This window comes from Abramis brama (genome assembly GCF_963993115.1).
Source record: "Abramis brama genome assembly, chromosome: 5".
Lineage (NCBI taxonomy): Eukaryota > Metazoa > Chordata > Actinopteri > Cypriniformes > Leuciscidae > Abramis > Abramis brama.
In genome coordinates this window covers 28,847,438-28,870,539 of record NC_139967.1, presented here as the reverse complement: position 1 = coordinate 28,870,539, position 23,102 = coordinate 28,847,438, and the positions used below count along the sequence as shown (strand labels likewise).

The window sequence follows — 23,102 nt, the reverse complement described above, 5'->3', positions numbered from 1 at the left end:
CCACTTCAGTCTGCCGACCTGAAGCATCTCTCGCTCAAAAACGCTCTTTTACTGGCGCTCGCTTCCGTTAAAAGAGTGGCCGATTTACACGCGCTGTCTTCGAGCGCTTCCTGGCTTGAATTTGGACCTAACGACTGCAGAGCCGTCCTTAAGCCAAGGCATGGGTATATACCTAAAGTGCTCTCCACTCCCTTCAGAGCACAGGTTATTTCCCTAGCAGCTCTTTCCTCACCAGAGGACAAAAGAGACGCGAATTTACTCTGTCCCGTCAGGGCTCTCAGAGTGTTTCTAGAGCGTTCTGCCTCGTTCAGTCAGAACAGCTCTTTATGTGCTTTGGCAGCCGCACCAAAGGTCTCGCTGTCTCAAAGCAGAGATTATCGCGCTGGATAGTTGACGCTATAGCGCTGGCTTATGAGTCTAAGGGCCTTCACTGCCCCTTAGGCATCAGAGCTCATTCCACAAGAGGCATGGCCTCGTCTTGGGCTTGGTCAAGTGGAATACACATCGAGTATCTATGTGGCGGCCGGCTGGGCCTCTCCGTCCACATTTATCAGGTTTTATACATTTATGAGGAAAAAACACGTGTGAGTTCTCAGATACGGACGTGAGCGCTCTGAAAGTGACACTAAATGACTGCTTTAAAACTTTCACAGAGACCTCAAACAGAAAGCACAAAGCCTTTCTTTAAAGTGAATTTCGTTTTGTATTAATTGTATCTTAATTTTAATCAGTGTTTCATCAACCAATTACCTGGATTTACTAAATAAGTAAATATAGCAGACAATAGATAATCACGATACAGAGGCGCCGGCGAGTGAACTGGAGCTCGTCTCATAAATGAACCGAAACGTCTCGGTTACGGATGTAACCCTCGTTCCCTGAGTAGGGAACGGAGACGTTACGTCGGATGACGACGATTTGGGTTTCGCTTAGAAAGCCTATCACCTTCGAGTATATAAAACGAGCCAATGGCAATGAAATGCCATGGGTCTGCGGAATTTGCATAGCGTATCTCCGCCCACCGCAGGGGGTATAAAGGAAGTACGCTGGCAACATGCAGATATGTCTTCGCTGAGGAGCCGAGACTGAACTCAGGCGTTTTTCAGCGATACAGCGGAAGTGGCAGGAAGACGTAACGTCTCCGTTCCCTACTCAGGGAACGAGGGTTACATCCGTAACCGAGACGTTCCCTTTCGTGGTCACTCCGAGTTACGTCGGATGACGACGATTGGGGTTCCAGTCTAATCACGCCACCTCGGCTGTCATCCAGTGCCCTGCGTAAGTCTGAGCTCCCTGTTGAGAGACTAGCACGAACGAAGGAGTCCTACTTAACACAGGAATACCAAGGTACACTGGGAAGCATATCTCAGGAGAAATATGCAATTACGCCCAACCATTAAGGGGGGGACTTGAGAGACACATATGATCCAGAGGGATGCATATGGAGTATCACTGAGGTGTCCAGCCGCAGGTGGAATATTTAAACCCCAGGGGTGGCAAGGTGGCTTGCCAAGGGAAAGACACACGCTCAAAAGAGACTTACAGTGGAATACACATGTGGGGGTCGCTAGAGGAGGGACCATGCACATGGAGGCACCTAGTCAAGCGCAAAAGCTGCGTTATGGCAGATAGGCATAACTCAGGCGTTGACGTAACCAGTGCTGGAGGAAACTCAGAGCTTATCAGACTCACCTGAGAAGATAATCGCACGTATCCCGTCCGTGGAGAGGAATGGCGAGCAAGCGAAGACACCTGAGCAGAATCTAGTACCGGCTGGTTGAAGTGAGTATATGAGAAGAAACTGGCTCTACTCGGAGATTATATAATCTCGCAAATGTGTTTGGTGTCGCCCAGCCTGCAGCTCTACAAATGTCTGTTAGCGAGGCGCCATGCGCTAGAGCCCAAGAGGAAGCCACACTACGAGTGGAGTGGGCTTTCACACCAAGGGGGCATTGACGACCTTGCTGCTGGTATGCCAAAGCAATGGTATCCACTATCCAGTGAGATAACCTTTGCTTTGAGAGAGCCTTTCCCTTCAGCTTCCCACCATAACAGACAAAGAGCTGGTCTGAGGTCCTGAAACACTGCGTCCTGTCTACGTAAGCACGAAGGGCGCGTACTGGACAGAGCAGTGCCAAGGCTGGGTCTGCCTCCTCCAAGGGCAGCGCTTGCAGGTTCACTACCTGGTCTCGAAAGGGTGTGGTAGGAACCTTGGGCACGTATCCAAGCCGGGGTCTCAGGATCACGTGAGAGTTAGCCGGCCCGAATTCCAGGCACGCTTCGTCAACCGAAAATGCCTGCAGGTCCCCTACCCTCTTGATGGAGGCCAATGCAACCAGGAGCGCTGTCTTCATAGACAGAAACTTAAGCTCTACTGATTGCAAAGGCTCAAATGGAGCACTCTGCAGGGCAGTTAGAACCACTGAGAGGTCCCAAGAGGGTACGAGGGGAGGACGAGGAGGATTCAGTCTTCTCGCTCCCCTCAGGAACCTGACGATCAGGTCGTGCTTTCCCAGAGACTTACCATCAACTGCGTCGTGATGTGCGGCAAAGGCGGCAACATACACTTTCAGGGTGGAGGGAGACAGCCTTCGCTCCAACCCTTCTTGCAGGAAGGAAAGCACGACACTGATGGGGCATTTCGTGGGTTCTTGATGTTTAGAAGAACACCAGTTGACGAAGAGGTTCCACTTCAACGCGTAGGCATGTCTCGTGGACGATGCTCTAGCGGAAGTGATAGTAGCCACCACCGCTGGTGGTAGGGTACTCAAACCTGCCTCGTCCCGTCCAGGAGCCACACGTGGAGGTTCCAAAGATCGGGACGAGGGTGCCAAAGGGTGCCCCGTCCCTGAGAAAGGAGGTCCTTCCTCAGAGGAATTGGCCAGGGAGGTGCTGTCGCGAGGAGTACTAGTTCGGAGAACCCGGTCCGGTTGTGCCAATACGGGGCAACCAAAATGACCTGCTCCTCGTCCTCCCTGATCTTGTGCAAGGTCTGCGCAAGAAGGCTCACTGGGGGAAACGCATACTTGCGTAGGCCCCGAGGCCAGCTGTGCGCCAGTGCATACGTGCCGAGCGTGCCCTCGGTCAGGGAATAGTACAGGTCGCAGTGGGACGAGTCGCGGGAGGCAAACAGGTCTACCTGTGCGTCGCCAAACTGATCCCAAATCAGCTGGACCGTCTGGGGATGGAGTCGCCATTCTCCAGCGAGAGGCCGAACTCGAGACAGCTCGTCGGCCGCCTGGTTCAGGTGTCCCGGGATATAAATGGCTCGAAGCGACCTCAGATGCTTCTGACTCCATATGAGGAGGTGGCGAGCGAGTTGCGACATACGGCGGGAGCGTAGACCACCCTGATGGTTGATGTACGCTACTGTTGCGGTATTGTCTGATCGGACTAGTACGTGCTGACCCCTGAGCAGCGCATGGAAGCGGTGCAGGGCGAGACGTACAGCCAGCAACTCGAGGCAATTGACATGCCAAAGGCGCTGGGGTCCTGTCCAGGAGCCCGTGGCAGCATGACCATTGCACATGGCGCCCCAGCCCGTGGTGGAGGCATCTGTTGATACAACAACATGCCGGGAAACTCGTTCTAAGGGCACTCCGGCCCGTAGAAAATTGAGGTTCGTCCACGGGGTGAAGGTCTGACGGCAGGCTGGAGTCACTGGGACTCGGAGCGTGCCGTGTTGCCATGCCCACCTCGGGACTCGATCGCGAAGCCAAAGCTGAAGCGGTCTCATATGAAGCAATCCCAGCGGCGTTACTGCGGCTGCGGATGCCATATGCCCCAGGAGCCTCTGAAAAAGTTTCAGTGGAACCGCACTCTTGCCCTCGAACTGACGAAGACAAGTCAGCAGTGACTGCGCGCGCTCGCTCGTAAGCTGCGCGCACATGGCGACCGAGTCGATCTCCATACCGAGAAAAGAGATTTTGCTCTTCTCCCAGTTGACCCGAAGGCCCAGACGAGCTAGGTGCCGGAGCACTAGGTCCCTGTCTGCCTCGACGACCTTCGTAAAGACGCGAGGAGACAGGGCTAGCCCGAAAGGGAGAACCGCGTACTGGTATGCCTGCCCCTCGAAAGCAAACTGTAGAAACGGTCTGTGTCGAGGTAAAATGGAGACATGGAAGTAGGCGTCCTTCAGGTCGATCGCTGCAAACCAATCCTGCGGCCGTACACACTGGAGGATGTGTTTGGCCGTTAGCATCTTGAACGGCAGCCTGTGAAGGGAGCGGTTCAAGACGCGCAGGTCGAGGATTGGCCGTAACCCACCGGACTTCTTGGGTACAATGAAGTAAGGGCTGTAGAAGCCGGACTTCATCTCGATCGCACCCTTCGCCAGTAGGGTGGCGACCTCCGCTCTCATGACAGGGGCATTGCCACCGACCATAGTGAAGCGGACTCCCCTGAAGCGGGGAGGAGATATCGCGAACTGAATCGCGTAGCCGAATCTGATGGTTCTCGCGACCCAGCGGGACAGTCTGGGAAGCTCTAGCCAGGCCTCCAGAAAGTGCACCAGCGGGGTCATACGAACCACAGACGTACCGTCGGTGGGGCAGCGAGGCGGAATGACCGGCACCGGCGAGGGTGGCATAGCGGCCCTGTGCGGGGGCACGGTCATTAACCGCGTCCTGCCAGAGGAGGCCAGGGGAGGGCGCGCGTCCCAGGCAGGCTCTGGCAGGGGTCTGGCGACAGAGGGGGATGAGAGGAGCGTGGCCTGTGGGCGGCGCGTGCTGTCATCCCGCACCTCTGGGACAGAGGAGGGCGGCAGTGGCGGGACCCGAGGGTGGCGCGCACTGCGGCCCTCGGACTCTGTCGGCTCAGGATTGGGGAGTTCAATTCTGTCTTTAAATCAACCTGGCTAAGCCCATAACTGGACCACTCTTGTGGACACCACCTGACCCAGGAACACGCAGGTACCGATGTCGCCCGAGAGCGAGGTCAGTAGTGTGCGCGGCGGAACGACCAGGCCGGGCATGGGAGGCATAGCGTCCCAGCAAGGGGGCGTGGTCGAGTTTCCGCATTCTGTCAGTGTTGGCCAGGGAAGGACCAGCGTTCCACTGCGGCCGGTTCTGACAGAACTCCAGAGTCAGCACTGCCTCGAAGGCGAAGGCGACACACAGGACTGCATGCCTGTGTCACAATAGTGACAGAGAACATACAGACCAGGATCGCCTCACGATCAAGGGCAGCGAAGGCGGAGGACTCCCGCGGGCCGGAAGCGTCCTGATGCACATCCGGGAAGCCTACAGCGCTCGGGGGGAGGATGCCACTCCAACCGATGCTTTCAGCTGCCCGGGAAAGCATGGCCATCAGCTCTGGATCTGACTCGACTAACGCTGAGACTCCCGAGGGAGGCAGCGCAGTCGAATCCTCATTTCCAGAGGAATCAAGCCCGCCTTATGATGCTGTGAGTGACATGACACCATCTGCTGGAGTCCCGAATGAAAACACTGGGTCCCTGAGAGGAACCAGGCACACACGGAAGCTCCACAGTTTGCGATGTGGAGGGGGGCGTGGCCCGAGGAAAGCTCGTCGGAATTATGCCACACCATAACCCTCAGATCACCCTGGCCACCAGCCAAAGTATCCCTCACGTTTTAGGAAGAGATAGATTGGGGTGTGGCAGAGGGGACTCTCACACAAAGATCATTGAGTCTCGATCTATAAACATCGCGATGGTCATGTTCCCGTAATGAAAACATAACTCATCCACGAGCGCTGCCGAGCGTGATTAAGCCCAACACGCAAAACCGCGCTCGCGACCGTTAAACAGATGAGTCACGCGCCCACATCCAGTAATACACGGCCGAACCGTCTTGAAAAAGACGTGCCGCGTGCAGCTCTTTTAGAGAGAGGAAAAGCTCAGCAGTGTGCTGAAGCGCCCAGGGAAAAACACACTCACTGTCGGCAGATCACTGCACAGATCAGCAGCAGGCAATGCGATCTCGCTGGAACACGCCATCACACAAACACACTGAAGAGCCGCTCGTCTCGTAGAGTGAAGATGATACAGAATGGCTTGTAGGAGTGAAGAAAACTCTTGGCTCCGAAGCAAAAACATATCTGCATGTTGCCAGCGTACTTCCTTTATACCCCCTGCGGTGGGCGGAGATACGCTATGCAAATTCCGCAGACCCATGGCATTTCATTGCCATTGGCTCGTTTTATATACTCGAAGGTGATAGGCTTTCTAAGCGAAACCCAAATCGTCGTCATCCGACGTAACTCGGAGTGACCACGAAAGGGAACTCAGCATACTTGCCTCACAGACCTGAGAAATATATCTATTGTCTACAGAAAGCTTGAAATCTCTACTTTTAAACAGAACAATTCAAAACAAAACTATGTAGTCCGTATGAAATGTGCATTTCTCTCTGGCGCGTTCACTACTGCTAAGATCGTGAGTCAGCATCGTCAACTTCATCTTTGCAGCCAACACTGACACAGAAAACACTTGTTTATTAATAAACAATTATAATGTCTCCTTGCTATATTTGACATGTTCATAATCATAACTTTTGCCGGTTCTTTGTGACAGCTTTTAGGTGCTTTTATTGGCAGCGCCACCCTTACATTTTACGTCACCACCGCGTCAAAAACATGATTGCGTGATGAAAACATGATGAAAAACACCACCTAAACATAGCCTAACTGGTTAGAAAAAAAACACAGAACAAACAGAGTAATGCGCATACGTCCATCTCGCGAATGTACAGTCTTCTACCATATTCTCCCATTAGCCGCTTTTCCACTGGCCAGCGTGAGCACAGAGACCGAAATCATGCCTCGCAGCACTCCTGTAAAACCTGCCCTAAACACGCCTTTACTGGACTATGTCACACAATACAAAGGTACACCAGCAAGAGGGAGATGAATGAAATAAATCGCCATACAAATATATCAGAAGCTGTCATTTAGTCTTTATTTACAAACTTGGACACCACACGCAGCTATTGACTGACCACGAACAGGTAATAACTTTTTTTCATTCGTTAATGTCTCGCAGTCTTACTGTTTTTTTCCCCCATTTTTTTTTTTTACAATTCAATTTTGGGCTAAAAGTGTGTTGTAACGCAAGCGTTACTGAACATGTACCGAGTAAAATATTACTGAAAATTGATTAGTAATGCCTTACACTACGTTACAGCAAAAAGTAATATGTTATTGTAATGCATTACTTTTGTAATGCACTACTCCCAATTATTGAGGCAATTATTGAGGTAAATATTGCGATTGCGATATGCCATTGCGATATAATAACCAAATGGTTTCATGAGTCAACTTGCTTGGTTCTCAAGGAAAATGCACTCACAGATTAGTGATAATGCGGAAATGTGTATTTCTCAACTCGTACTAGCAACAACAACTAAATGATTGATAACACCTATAATGATCAATAAGCCATTGATGTCTGGATAAAAGCGATTCTGTCATTGCAATTGAAAGCTATCATTTTTTTAAAAACATTTATTAGGCTTCAAAAAATATAACAACTTTTGATTTAAGTGAACTTCAAACAATCCTCACATAAAGCCATAAAAAAACCAAAAAATAAAAAAAAACACTCACATATCATATTTACCTGTGCCCTTCCTGTCTAACAGGTAGGGCATACAGAAATTGAATGAAGTTATCAAACAGTCTGTGCTGCATAGTTATAAATTATATATAGACTAATCCTTATTAAAGTTACAAAAGTTCTTTAGTCAAGAGCAGTGAGTAATTTTCTCTGTTCCATTTGTTCTTTGAATAACTTTAAAGACAGAGATAATTGGCTACTGTGTACTGTCCCTTTAAGTCCGCTGCTGACACAACCGGATCTCACACGCGCTTCATTCTCATAACTCTTTACGTTCATCATAATGCTGCGTTTACACCAAACGCGAATAGAGCATCTGGCGCGAGGGATTTCCATGTTAAGTCAATGCCTAGCTTCAAGACGCGTTTACGCGCGTCTGGAGGCCCTGTGGTGCAAATGAGGCATTTAGCGCAGCGCGGTGGACGCGAATTAGCGAATGACACGAATTGAGCGTCTGGCGCGATATTCACGTTATGTGCAAATGATTTTATTTGGTGAAAAATCTGAACTTTGGCGTCAGTTTGCGCCACGTTAACCAATCAGGAGCCTGCTTGCAGCTGTCACTTGGTGAAGTGATGTGATAAACGGGGGCAGTCCCCTTTTTTCATTTTATAATGTTATTTTATATGTTTTGGCCTCAATAACATATGTTTTGCCTCAATACATTATTTTTGTAAAATAATAAGACTTCTCTTATGTTATAATACTCGATTAATTTTTTTTTTGTTGGCATAATTGTGTGTGTTATTGTTCGTTCAAGTGCAAAAGAGAACTTTATTCTGGCGTGTTGTCTTGTGAGCATGCACGACACTAGCGCAAGTCTTTCTGTGTGTCCTAGGCTCGTTTTCATTACAGATTTGCGCAAAACTTTTGCGATTTTTTATTTTATTTGTATTTTTTGTAAATGTCGACAAAAAACTATTGCGAAATGATGGCATTTCCATTAACCGATGTTATGCGACTAAAATGCGACTAAAACTCGCGATAAGTCATTACAAAAATCATGGCAACGGACGTTGGTAGGTCTATGCATAGACGTGTCTATGGGTTTATGTATATCTCAGCCACTGCACTGGCCATTATTATTATTTGAAGGAGATGTATGTGTGTTATCATTATCACAGCAATCATTATTGGCAAGGAAAGACAAGGAAAAAAATATTGTGAGGAAGATCACTAGGATTTATCACTAGGATGGATGACAGCAAATAAGAAACAAATAATTTTATTTGCCAGTCTTTGTAAAGTCACAAATCATTTTTGAATCATGGTATAAATATGATTATTTTATGTGTGCTATTGTAATTTTCTGAAATAATGACGGTTTCTCTATAACATCTCTGTGTGAGATGCTCCATAAGGTTGATTTTAGGTTATTGTAAATAATGTTTAAGAAATTTGCAATTTGAAATATATTAGGTCAGAACTGCAAGAATGTAGTGCATTTTTCAATTAGCATTACAAAACTTTTGTGAAAATTCTTTGAGTTCCCTTTTACTGGTGACGACTCGCACTACCTTGGTGTTGTTTGTTTGGGATGGAGCGCGCTCAGTAAGTTCTCGAGGGGGGTGACTGTGTTCACAACAAGCGGCAACCTCCCCGTCTCTCTCTTGAAACCAACACGGAAGTGAGTTAAACTGCAATTCGTTGACTGGCCACTTGAGGCTGTTGTCAGAAGTGAGTCAAATCTGTATCTCCCCCATGTTAAAATGCCAAATTTTACAGCAGAAAAAAACGTGTTTAAAGCCTGGTGTCTGTATGTGGATTTGGTCTATACAGCTAATTTTGCCCTTCATAACAACTGTGAGGGGGGTGAATTATTTTATAACTCGTCCGTTTAGTTGATTAATATTTAAATTTAAGGGTGTGGCCAAGCCACTTGAGTGACAGATGGATTGCCGCTGTCAGTGCTAGCCGTTTGTCTCAAGCGGGAAGGAAGTCGACCGGAAGTTGAAGTCGGCCGGGTGCCGCCATCTTGAGCGGAACTTCACTTGCGTTAGCAATCCCATTGACTTCCATTCATTTTGGCGTCACTTTGACAGCGAATAACTTTACATCTGAGGCGTTTGAAGACTCCATTTGTCCATTTTTTATTTCTAAAGAAACACGATAATGTATAAAATGCTCCATTACCTTGTAGCTTATGTAATGGCCCCGTAGAAGCAGTTTTTGTAAAAGTATGCTAACGATTGCGTCATAATCACGCGACTCTCTGTCGCACACTAGAGAGATTACCGTATGGACGGGAGGAGAAGCTCGCGGGCAATCGGGGAGACGTGGAGGCAAAATGACAATATAATTAATCAGAATACCTGGCAAAAGTTGCTCCTGCTCCACGCTCATGGACAGCTCCTAATCACACTCTCCGTCTCTGCAAGATTCGGAAGGGAATGATTCAGATTTCTCTTGGCACAGCTACTAGAAGACAGACGGGTTGCTCACGTGGTCCGTGTAACGCTTTGCTCGGTTTGAGTCTGCGCGTCAGGAAAGGAAGTGCTAAAAAATCGCTGAAAACGGGCTTCACTTGTCTCAACTGAGTTCCAATGGGGTCGCTGTGTCCATTTCTTTTACTGTCTATGGCTGTTACTAGCCGTCACTTCACCTCAGCAATGTTAGCTGCTGAACTTGCCATCTCTGCAGTGTTTGTGCTTTTTTTCGGGATTATTATTTCATACAATTTAATACTTGGGTAACGTTACAAAGCCCACGTCTTTGGATTCCGTCGTTATCGTTCGAGAGAACAACCAGCGCTGTATTTCAGTTGTTTTCCTCTGTGAACATGCACTAATGGATGTCTGACAATTTCGTTGCTTTTTGGGGTTTTCAAATTTAAAACGTCAATAAATGCTCGTTCGTTCTGCTCCCATGGAACAGATGGATTATAATATGCTTATGTAAGTTACCGTCAGATGAAATCATGCAGGCGTCGGCGCAATAAATGCACATGAATGAGCGCGGATTTTCTAGCGCATTTATTTGCACTTCAAAGGCAATATATCTATGGTTTAACGGTTAAACCATAACCCATTTGAGAGACGGCCAACATCAGAATTTAAAATGGACTGAATAAGCTCTCTACGAACTTGAGCGATGCCGCGCTGACGGACCATGAAAGAGTGACGGACATGTATGCACATAAATCACTGTCATACACAAACACTCTCGAAGTAATACACAGTCTCACTTGTAGCCATGTCTTTTAACTATTATAATATTTCGAAGGGCAAAAATAGGAACGTTTAATTGGCTTTACATCATCAGCTAACTCGATCACGTCGAGCTAGGTGATTTCAGATAGCCAGGCTCCTCAGCTCCACTCACGCCCTGCCTGTTTGTCTATTTTCTGTTATCCGGGAGTGATGCAAGGCCAAGATGGCGACGGCCGGCTCCGCCCACTTTAGGCTTCAAAAATGCTCTTCAGAAACCTACGGGTGACGTCACGGACACTATGTCCATATTTTTTTACAGTCTATGGTTCACAATAAGAACTTCTTCCTCTTCTTGAGGGATCAGAGTGAGACATCTGTGCCCCATGGTTCAGGTCCCGTGTTTGCAGAGGTGGCGCGGTAGCTTTTGATCATGAGGATTGCAGGTTGAGTTGGTTCAAGTGAAGCTTGAGCTGAGTGTCTCCCCTTTCTCTTGCTCTTTCTTCCGAATCTGTATCCCATTTTGAATCTGGAAGCTCGCTCTGTAAATTCTTCCGATCCAAATAGAGACCTATTGATAAAATGAATAATAAATGTAAGATTTGTGCTGCCACACCCTTACTAATTTATGAGGGATGATGCTTACAATACGATGTTTTATTTTACAAAAGTTCTAGATAGATAGATAGATAGATAGATAGATAGATAGATAGATAGATAGATAGATTCCAGCACAAGAAGAGGCAAAAGAGAATTTTTATTTGGTACTCGCGCGCTGTTATCAGTCCTCAGATCTGGGGCCTCATTTATAAACGTGGCGTACGCACAAAACGGGGCTGAAAATGTGCGTACGCCACTTCCGACGCATAAGTTGTGATTTATAAAAACAAACTTGACGGGAATATATGCGCACCTGCACGCAAACTCTGACCCATGCGTACGAACGTTTTGGAGATGGAGCAGTTTGGCGACACCGATGGTGAGCTGGAGTTAAGTGTCTTTTTGGTCACTTTTAGACAGAAAATCTAAAGAAAATTAAACATATACAGAAAGATAATACAAATATAATTTCACTCACCAAGCCTGTCACTTGAAGCAAATATCCATCCCTTCTTAAATGTCCGCGCCAGCGAGCGCGTTGGGCCGTTTAGTGAAACTGACGCAAATAACAGTTTAAATAAATAAAATAATGATTTAAACTGTTTTACTTCTGATAAACATTTAGATTAAATATGACATTCAAATTATGGAGTTAAACACTTAAACATGAAATCATTAGCCTACTGAGAAGCTACAACATTTTTTATATTCAAATTCAATCAATTGTTGTGGATGCGATGTTTTTGAACACTTTTCCTGTGGCGTGCTGTGTTTTAATGTTTTAACCACAGAGATAATTGCTTATCATGATAATACCAGATTGTCTAGATAAAATTGTTTCGTGCAAATAATGCCCAAGGCATATCTGACTGTTTCCATTAAAAATTAAAAATACAATTCGGCCAGTGGAAAAGATTGAGAAAAACTTTCTCTGAAATGTATTTTACACTATTTGATTTATGTATTCAAAAACAAGGCAAGGATAGGCAACTACTTGATTTTTATTAATGTAATGTGTCTTGTACCGTTAAACATTATCACGTGGATGAATAATCATATGCAAATGAGGATCTGCATAGTAAAACTAGGCATTGTCAGCTCCATATATGGTTATTTCGGGGTGGAGACGCATGTGCGCACAATCTTCCGCTGACTGGGATTTATAAAGTGAATTCTGCGCAGGTTCTGGCGTACGAACGGTTTTATATTTTTTGGCGTACGCCATTTTTGGCTTTCGGGCGCACGTACATTTTTAGTAAGGTTCCTATGCACAGTTTTATAAATGAGACCCCTGATCTGTGGTACGATTTGTCTCAAGGTTAACATTTAGAGTTAGAGCTGCATGACTGACTGGTTTAGATGACGCAGATCCAAAATGGGACGCAACCCCCAGCCTGCTTGGGGCCTACCACTGTGGGCAGGACCCCAATAAATCTGGGGAGGCGAGACCCGAACTGAATTGTGTAACCCTTTTCAACTGTGCAGAGGACCTAAGGTCTCCTAACAGGTCAGCCTGGTAGGCTTTCAGCAGTGATATTGTGTGAAGACATGCTGCAGCCTGACCAGCTGCTGAATAAGCCTTATACCCACCAAAGGTTTGGTTGGTTACGTCGGGGCCTTTAGGGACAATGCAGTCTGAGAGGAGAGATAGCTGGCCAGCGTCTCTTCCACCTTAGGCATCTCCCCATAACCGTGCTCTTTGTAGTCTAATATCGATGAATAGTGTGATGTTTGTGCACTATACACACAATAAGAGACTGGCTTCTTCCATGACCTCAACACCTCAGTGTGGAAATTGGGAAAAAACGGCAGTCCCAACGAGGAGGCTGTGACCTAGAGGGTGGGAAACGTGCATCTAATTTACTTTTGGGATGCATGTTCTGCTTCTTGGCTGGTCAGTCGATGTTTAACCTGGCAACAGTGCAAGTCACAAACTCCACCAGCTCCTCATATGCAGGAGAGTGAGGTGGCGAATCCTCAGTATCTCCTGCATCGATGATTACAACATCTAACTCCTCAGAGCTAGAATTGCAGCACCGGTGCCTTACTTGGGGCAAAAGAAACCACAGCGCGTGCTTCCAAAACCTGAGAAAATCATTGGACTGATTTCTATCACGCAGAGCGTTCCCACAGTGTCATTCGACGCAGCGCGAGTTCCCTTGAAAGGGAATTTCATTCAATATATATTTTAAATATAATTCATATTCATTTAATTCAAGTGTTCAATTTGCACTTAAGTATATTATTTTAAAATATTATTTCTGTAATAAGTACTCTTTTTATAAGTGTGATAAACTGTACTTTTTCACAAGGGGTATGACCTCATATAGATGACCTCAAAGATAGATGGATGACACAGAGACTAAAAGCTACAAAACTCAAATTCTGAATTCTAAATTCTGTTTTTATAAACATTTAAACCCCCCTGTAGTCAATAATTTTATCACTTAAAACTCATGTTTGATCACCAAAATTACATATTTAAATGTTTTTTTCCTGTGAATATAATTTATTCATGCCTTAAAACAGCTTGAATGTAACTCTGCACCCTTGCTTCATTTAGTATACGCAGTCCATGAATATGCACATTAGTCCCCGCCTCCACTCAATCACAGCAGCTCGGACTACCTGATCCACTCAGTCAACTTTACTGTAGTAAACACTGCAATACTGGTTTAATTTAGCTATATATGTTTGAACCAGAAACCGATTCAGAAGAAGAAGAGGAAGAGTAGGCTCGTCTACAAGTCGATGTTTCAGAATGGTAACACGTTTTATGTATCGCTCTCAATGTCGAACACATGACTAATTGATATGATTAGTCTTTGACTACATTATCAAACAGCAAGTAATGTGTTGCTAATGTTACACAAACGCTTTGAACAATTTAGAACGTCAGTGAAGAAAGGCATATAGTTCATCATAACACCGTTATATACATAATATACATATTTTACCAGCTATATTGCTAAATCCAAATTTTTCAGATCAACAGAAAAATATACTGAGATAACCTGGCTTCTCTTGATGCTATAAAAACGGGAATGTGACGTCATGATTGACAGCTGTGATTGATAGCTTCTCTAAACGAAGTAGGCACTGAGGCACCAATGGACATTTTTGGGAGGAGATTGGAGTTTCAGCTTTAATTTCTACATGCCCATGACTGTTTATTTCACGCTTACATAATGAGTTGATCTGCATTAAACTGATTGATATCGCGGCTCCACTTCACGCTCACTACTGCACAGACTCTGGTCCCGCGTTCACTACTGCACAGAATCAGGTCCCAAATCTGCGACAGATGTCAGCGCCATATTAGGACTTTGGCGGCTTCACTTTTCACCAATGGAAAAGAGTGAAGGGGCGTCGTCCATCTTTTTTTATAGTCTTTGATTTGCACATAATTTGTCTTAAAACATTAAAAACACCACATAGCAGCCGCGGTGCTACCATTGGGCCATTGGCCTGGGCCCACCCATTTTAGGTCCGGGCCAGCCAATTTTGACCCAGGCCTATAGTGAGTAGTGAGTGATTTTCATTCTAGCAGTTCATCCAATAAGCAGCCCGAGGAAAGCTTTGAGTGAAAGCTTCTCAGCCAATCAGCGGCTTCTACCCGGCTTCTGAATTTAAATTCAGCAATAAACGCATCGGTATGCTTGCACCAGAATTCTTGTCTTCAGTATCTTATATTGTGCATTTATATTTTGAATTTGAATTATATAAATTAATTATAGTGATCGACTTTTACTTTTGAGCCCTGGCGCCTGCCTCTGAGGAACTATCTGCACGTCCCTGGCAGCTGGTTTGTAAAATATCTTCATTGTTTTGTCAGATATCTTGATTTCGTCTGAAGATATGCAGAGATGTGTGTGTGGTTGTTGTTGTTGCTGTTAATAAACTAAAAATAATAAGTGTATAATTTTATTAAACAATAAATTAAATGAAATTGTAATTGTATTAAAAAAAAGCAACAACAAAAAAAATCTTTTCCAAAAAAAGTTTTTTTGTTTGTTTTACCGATTCTAAATTACGCATTAAATTCAGGTAGGCTACTGAGTCGCTGTCCTCAATGCCGCAGAAAAGCGCTGAAACGGAGATGTTTTTTTGTGTCTTATTTTAACTGACCCATCCAGTTTTCTGGAGGCCCACCTACAATCAAAATCCTGGCGCCGCTAGTGCCACATAGACATATAAACAATGTTAAAAACATGACCACAGGGGGTATTTAAAAAGCAGTTCTATCATAACTCTCAGAGTGTTTGGTCTCGGGAATACATCTGCACCGCTGCTGCTGTTGCTGTTGGTTATTGCTGCTGCAGAGCAAGTATGGGACTTGCCAATTCATGCACTGCTGTGAGCAATTCACACATGCTGTTGCTATACAATATAGTGTACATGAATTGCCCACAGCAGATCTATACTGGTGCAGCTGGGGAATATGGAGGGCTTCTGAAAGCACACTGCACTGCTAAGGCAAATGCTAACCAAGTATTTCAAGGTTTAGTGTGCAAGCTCATTGGCTACTGATACAGCGGGAACCAATCAGCTGTGCCCTATAGAGAATGATGCAATTGCAATCAGGTTGTGTTAAGGACCTATTAGCTTGCACTATCTAGAGTTTCATGACAGAACTTTGTATTTCAGACTGACGCAAGTACATATCCTGTGTGAACAGTCGCTATAAAACACAAATTAATTCTGTCTCCTACACACACACACTCCCCACCCCCACAGTGAAATATAGTTAAGCCTTTCCCTAAGCCAATTCACCTCCTCCAATCATACACAAAATACATCAAATCCCACCAGATGGTAAGTGTGATTGCAGCAACTGACCCACATGCTGTATACCAAGGCAAATTTGAAGGCATCTTGCTGTTCTGGCCCACATCAGTGTGTAGTTTAAACCCCAGTCAAAAATGAGCCTAATTTTAAAGTCAAAACTTGCCTAATTAATTGAAATGATATACAGTATCATTAACCATGAATTTGTTTTTTTGTTTTTTTTATGTTTATACATTTTTTCGATCAGTCATAGTTTACACAGAAATGTTAATTATTACCTCAGTCAAAAATGGATTTCTAATATCTGTATTTCTGATTTTTTTTCCTACATAAAGTGGCATTTTATCAATCTGCAAAATACCATCCACTGTACATGAAATTTAGTACCCCAGCTGCTTGGGTGACTCAATGTGTCCCAAATAGATGCAGGTCAAATGACACTCAACATGATGAACTGCATCATTGTAAACGCTATGAAAGTTCAGCAGTGCATACATTAATGGTCACCATTTACAATAATCTTAACAGACATTAATGTTATCCAATTAATGTGTATATGCCTGTATAATTTAGCCAGGATTATCTCTTAGTATGTGATCTCACTCTTCTCCACAGGTTGGCCATTTGGGAGCATGGTCTGCAAAATGAGCGGTATGGTCCAGGGCATTTCAGTCTCAGCATCAGTTTTCACCTTGGTTGCCATAGCGGTTGACAGGTAATGTAATGGTAATATCACCTTGTCCCTCATCTAAGGCATTAATGATGCACTCTCAAAAGATAAAATATTTAAAGAGCATTTGAGCTTGAATATTTAAAATATTTAAGTGGTTTCTTAACCTTTGTGACTCGAAGGCCCCTCATTATCCAACACAATATATATAAAGGCTGGGATATTTCTGGCGTTTCTGCTGTAATCATGACAAAGCTGCTTGTTTTCAAACTTTTTTTTATTAACAAATGGTGAGTATTGGTGTATTAAATAAAATAGTGGTGTTTTGTGATTTTATCTTGTTTTCGTTTTCTTTTTTACTTTTTTTTTTTTTTGCATTAAGATTAGTAATTAAAGCTGCAAGCAGCATTTATCGGGGTTCAAGCATTTATGGCCTTTAAGCACATAAGCATTTAAGACATTCAAATTTATTTAGCAAGCATTTAACCACTGAAATAATAGATGGAAAAGTCCATTTACAGCCAATACAGCCAATTTACCATAGGAAATATATGGTTTTCAAAGTTTTTTTTACAGTTATAGCGCCTCCTATGGTCCGATCTACATAAAATTTTGTACGATTGTTTACTATGTTATGTCACATATGCCCACCAATTTTTGTGAAGTTCTGAGTTTTCATTTAGGATTTATAGGCTTTTTAGTGTATTTTGCCACGCTCATTTTATAAATCACCCTATTATAGCCATCCAAATGCAAAAGTTCAACTTTTTTTGATAATTATTGATCTAGAGAGTCCAGAGAATTGTCCTTGACTGGTTTGGTTCCGATCGAGCAAAAAACCTAGGACTAGTTCGCAAAAGTAGGTTTTTAACATATTTGCAAATATTTAATGAACGCTTTGACTGACAGCAGTGGTTCTTGAGGCAAAGATGTGGCAATTACAATAGGGTTTCAGCACTTCGTGCTTGAACCCCTAATAATATCTTCATTTAAATACTTAAAGTTATCCTGCTGCCCCCTTGGTTTAACGTGTATGTTCTGTTTAGTTCCAGTTAAGCCTGCCTGTTAAGTTCGTACAGTAGTTTGTTTCTACCAGAAAAACTCGGGAGATAAATTGATATAACAAGCGTATATTTATTAACATCCCAGCAAGCATAAATTTATAAAGTTCTTTGGCGTAGGCCCCATCCTTAGCGCGCAATGCGAGGGTAGCGGAAGCTGCATATCCTGCCTGAAGACGAAGGCAGGGGTGCAGCCTACCCCCTGGAGGTAAAGGAAGGGACCATCCTGGTGGTGGTGGGGAGGATGAAGGGGAAGGTACCATCATGGTGGTGGTTGGGAAGGATGGAGGTAATTGGCAGCGTCAGCATCTGCAAACTCAGACAAATGTAAGTACCAATCTTTTATACTGCGAGTGTTAGCACATGATTGGTTAGAAGTGAAGTAATACATGACGCGCTGATTGAGTCTTCTTAGCAGAACTTACGCTAAAGCTTTCATTTCCTTGGTAACTCGTTAGTTAATAATTCTGTTCAACTGTGCCTGTTTAGTTTCCTCATTTAGTGCACGTTTACACAACAATGATATGCTTAAAACGGAGAAGTTTTTACTTTGAGTTTTTCGTATACAGATGACACCATTGTCAAAACTGTTTCAGTCAGGACCACTTCGCCAAGTATAGACATGTATTACAATTATAGCATACAGTTAGTGTTGGCGGTATGGTTCTGTTCTGTGCAATCTCACACGCTTGTCCATGCAGCTATGCCTTGACAGAGCGGGGAGAGCAGCAAGTCCCCCGTGGGGTACAGAACAATTACATGAGTTGTAAAAATACAAAAACATGATAGAAAAGCTTGCAATGTATTGAACTGTACGGAAAAAACTAAATTGTCAGAATGATTAAAGGTTCGGTTGGGTGGAGTTGGGGTTAGTTGTTGGTCCTGACTGAAAACTGATGTAGTGTAAGGACGAATTATTATTTTTGTTAAGTGTTTAACACAATTATTAAGTGTTAACAACTTAGTGTTAACTAATAATTGTTGCAAACTGGTACTACCAACAAAATATTAGTGCATTCCTGGAACTGGGCGTCGTTACACTACATCCTTATGCATCGCTTTCTGCCAGGACTTTTCCGTACTTTTCTCAAACCACTGAAGTGACGTCGACGTCCGGGTTAGCAGTAGCATGAGCCGTCAGGCAAGTGTTATTTAAATAAACTCCTGATGTACTTACAAACTTTCCAATGCCTCGTTTTATGAGTACAGAACCTACAGAACCTATTTGTGCTACTGTATAAGTTTGGTACCATTCCAAGCATTATTAGTGGGGTAATTTACGAGGTACATCGTAGGATCCATTAGCACCTGCAATAAGCCATCCGGCTGATTTCTCCAAATAAGCTCTAACTTTAATAATGTTCAACCAAGGGAAAAAAGGCTTCTGGGGGGGTGTTTGGCTCGAGGTCATGGTGCAAAGGACCCTAGGTTGATTTTACTCCGAACCATCCTTTAAAGTCCAGGACGAACATAACGCTCGTATGTGCCAGAAGACCATCTTCCCAGAGCTTTCAGTGTATGAATCGTTGTGTCAGAGGCCGCTGATGTAGCTGCTCCGATGCGAAAGGAGTGAGTCGTGTATTGCTCTGGTGAGAGGCCACAGGATTGGCAGACCAAACGGAGACGAGCGGCAAACCAGGATCTGGACATGGCTTTTTTCGCCTCAGTGACGAATAGAGGTTCATCAGGATGAGCATGAGGGTGAAAACACAGATACCGGGACATGGAATAAAAAGGGCAAAAATCTGTGTTAGAATGAGCAATGACAACTGAAATACCTTTAGATTCTTTGTCAGACTTTGAATGTTTAAGAAAAATGGAAGAAAAGGTTAGTCAAAAGTGATATCAGACAATGTGAGATCGTGAGAAGGATCAAAATTATTATTGCGTGTAGTGATTTCACCCTGAGAAAACCATTAAAAGCACAAAGGAAAACGGCTTCTAAAAGTGAATCCACATAAGGACTGAAGCACCCCTGTTAACAACCAGTTTTCTAACAAGATAGAAAGTAAGAGGAAGGCATTTGTCTTTGCCTTTTGGCGCTTCCTTTTTGATGCTATTGAGGAGCAGACAAATAGATGGATGCCCCAAAAGACTGCAGACGTATGGATCCAAGCATCTTAGATGAAACTGAATGCCTGAAACCTAACTTTTAATGGAGGAGGGCTGCATTTTTTGTGCTAAATGACAATGCATTATATAAGAACATACAATGGTGATTTTAACAGGCAAGACAGAAACTGAAAAGGTGGAGCAAAATGTAGAAAATCAAATCCAAGCAGAGTCATACACTTTTAATGTAGAATTGGCTAGACCGGATCTCATGTACAGAGAAGCTGCGGAAAGATAAGACTGCAGTGTGCCGTTTAGTCGAGAACAGTCGGGGCGAATGCTTGGCAAGGCAGGCTCGAAGGAGAGGCATCTGGGCACATAGTTTTGAACTCCTGAAATTTAAAACGAGACAGATAGTCAGCTATTTTGTTATCGAGGCCAGGTATGTGAGCAGCATGGTGAGTAAAACTGCTGATAATACTTGTCCACATAAGATGCCTCAATTTTATTAATGAAGGGAACTGAGGAGCGCCCTTTATTAATAATGAAAACCGTTGCTGCATTGTTGCAGTAAACAATAATTTGTTTTCTGGACCACTGATTGCCCCAAAGAATGCAGTCAACGACGATAGGATATAATGCTAACAGCGCTGTTGATAGTGTGTTAGTAGGAAGAGTCGACAATTCTTTTGGCCAAGCGCTAGCGAACCAATGATTATTGAAATGCAATAGAAGGATTTCAATAATCTGGATTTCAATAATCCTTCTATCGCTGTATCCGATAGAAGGAGTGGCGTCAGTAAAGAACCTAAGGTCGATAGAAGTCTCTACTAAATTGTTATTAAAAAAAGAAATCCCGTTCCACCCTTCTCATAGAACAGACCAAAAATGCAGCTCGGATTTGCAGCCTGAATCTAGTTTGATAGAATCGTGCAATTTCTCAACTGTTTTTGATAAATCCACAAATGAAACAACGATCTTGCAGAATGATTCGCATCGCAAAATTTAAATGTCCTAACAGAGAGAGTTTAAAAATGTTTTAATAACCTCCCTGATACAATCAAGTTTATTAAAAGGTAAGAAAGCTTGCATGAGATTGCTGTCTAGGATAATGCCAAGAAATTCTATTGTATTTGATGGCCCCACAGTTTTTTCTTCTGAGAGAGGTATACCTAGCGTATTTAAAAGTTTATTTCAGAATATTAATACATCGCTCGGATTTAGATTTATTTGGATAGTCCATGACCAAGAAATCGCCTAACAAATGAAGCACGAAAGGCAGCTTATATTTATTTAAAAGAATCCAATAGAGCGCTTCCGATAAAGTATCAAAAATACGAGGGCTGCTGTGGCAGCCGAAAGTAAGTCTAATAGAATAAAAAAAAAATGTACGCCATTGAACTCCGAAGAGGTACCACTGAGATGGGTGAAGCGGCATGATTTTAAAATCATTGACGATGTCAGCTTTGCCCAGCCAAGCGCCCTTACCAGCTGTTTTAATTAACTGAATGGCATCTACTGAAGCATAAAAGAACTATGTTTTTGGGAGAAGTGTTAAACCAGCCAAGAAACCTTGAATAAGTCCAGATATCAAATAATGCACAAAACAGCGATTGGGATGCTTTCTCAAAGCTTTGTCAAGTTCAGGAACATTGACAGATGGAGAAGGCTTTATTTTCTCTTTTTTTATATGTGCATTCTCAGAGTACACACTGACTTGGGATGTCCGTCTCCGCAATAACTGCAAGCGTGAATAAATTTACAATTAGAAAACCTACACACATTTTCGTTGAAGTTATGACACATTGGAGTATGAATCACTGGGGTAACCTTTTCTGCTGCTTCATCTTTATGTAAACGGCCTGCCGGAGGTTTAGCACTTCTCGGGCACAGCGAAGGAGTATGTGCAAAAGAACCACACAAGGAGCAAGACAAAGCGCTGTGACTGGTAAAATGTCTGCTTATTAAAGCCAAATCTACTACAGACCAGTCCCGTCTTTGGTTGAACCGCTGAATGTACATAGCTGCCTTTGCAGAGAAAGATTTATGGTACCTGTAGAAAAGAGTCCCACCGTAAGTCATGGCGAGGTCTGAGATAATGGCTAAATAGGTGTCTAATTCTGATCTGCGCTCTGGATAGATTTCACAGATTATGTCTCTAAAGACTCCGAAAGCCACGTTAAACTCGGGCATAGTTAGACAATTAGACAGGCAATGGTCATTATCTTTTAACATAATAAATATGTCTCCGCAAGCAACTATGTGTTTATCGTGGCTCTCTGAGCACAGCAGCATTTTTACCAGATTAATATTCTTACCTGCGGGGATCTGAGCGCTCAGCTGGGAAGAGATAGCAGCGGCTGATGGAAAAAAAGGGGCTCTGGTGGTGGACGCTAGGAGAGCCGTGGCTAAGGATCTCCGTGGTAGAAGGTCAGCAGGTCCCATGATGAATGATGTGGAAAGAGCAACATCTGCAGCAGCAACGGGACCCATGGGAGCAGGCGTCTACAAAGTTGTGTGGAAAGAAGAAGGCTGATTTTCCAGGGCTTGGATCCTAGCGTCTAAGCTGGTTAGGGAGATTTGAATGTTCTGAAGGGCTGACAGCAGAGGAGTTGTTTTGTTGGCCAGTCGCGAACTTCTGCGCACACTTAGAGCATTGTCTGGATCAAAATTCTCACCGGCGTTTTCTAAGAAAAGCCGAACTTGTTCTTCATCTGAATCCAGATCAGACATGGTCAATAATGTAATAATGACTTGTGCTAAGAATAGCAGTTTCCTAATTGCCGATGTTAAATTAACTTGCAGCCATACAATAGTTATCTAAATTCAGCAATGACAGTTTAAATGCAAGCAGCGATGCTATGGACGAAATGCTGAAGGAATGGAAATGTATATACAGTATGCCGCTGTGATAGATGTCGACACTGGACTGGTACACTTCAGGAACAGATGGCTATCAGCTGATGCGAGCTTGGCTGACGTGGCCTGCCTGAACTAACGCGATGCTTGATATTCTGCTGGCAATGTAACACAGACTGAACACATAATACGCATGTGCATGACGTCATCGTCATCAGAGATTCATGTTTTTGTTGTTTACACAGAGACTGTTTTCAAAAACTTGCTCTTTGAAACCCGTTTTCAAAACTTTGCATTTTCAGGCAACCAAAATGCCGTTGCCGTATAAACAAACGGCCGAAACGCCTAAA

General features: G+C 44.0%; 1 protein-coding gene across 1 annotated transcript in view; it reads left to right on the top strand.

Moving 5' to 3' along the window:
- npffr2a (neuropeptide FF receptor 2a) overlaps window positions 1-23,102 on the top strand; it is a 46,169-nt gene that overhangs the window by 8,271 nt on the left and 14,796 nt on the right. The window contains exon 3 of the mRNA XM_084114141.1: window positions 16,726-16,825. Coding sequence (XP_083970267.1) covers window positions 16,726-16,825 — 100 coding nt within the window. The remainder of the gene's footprint in view (window positions 1-16,725; window positions 16,826-23,102) is intronic.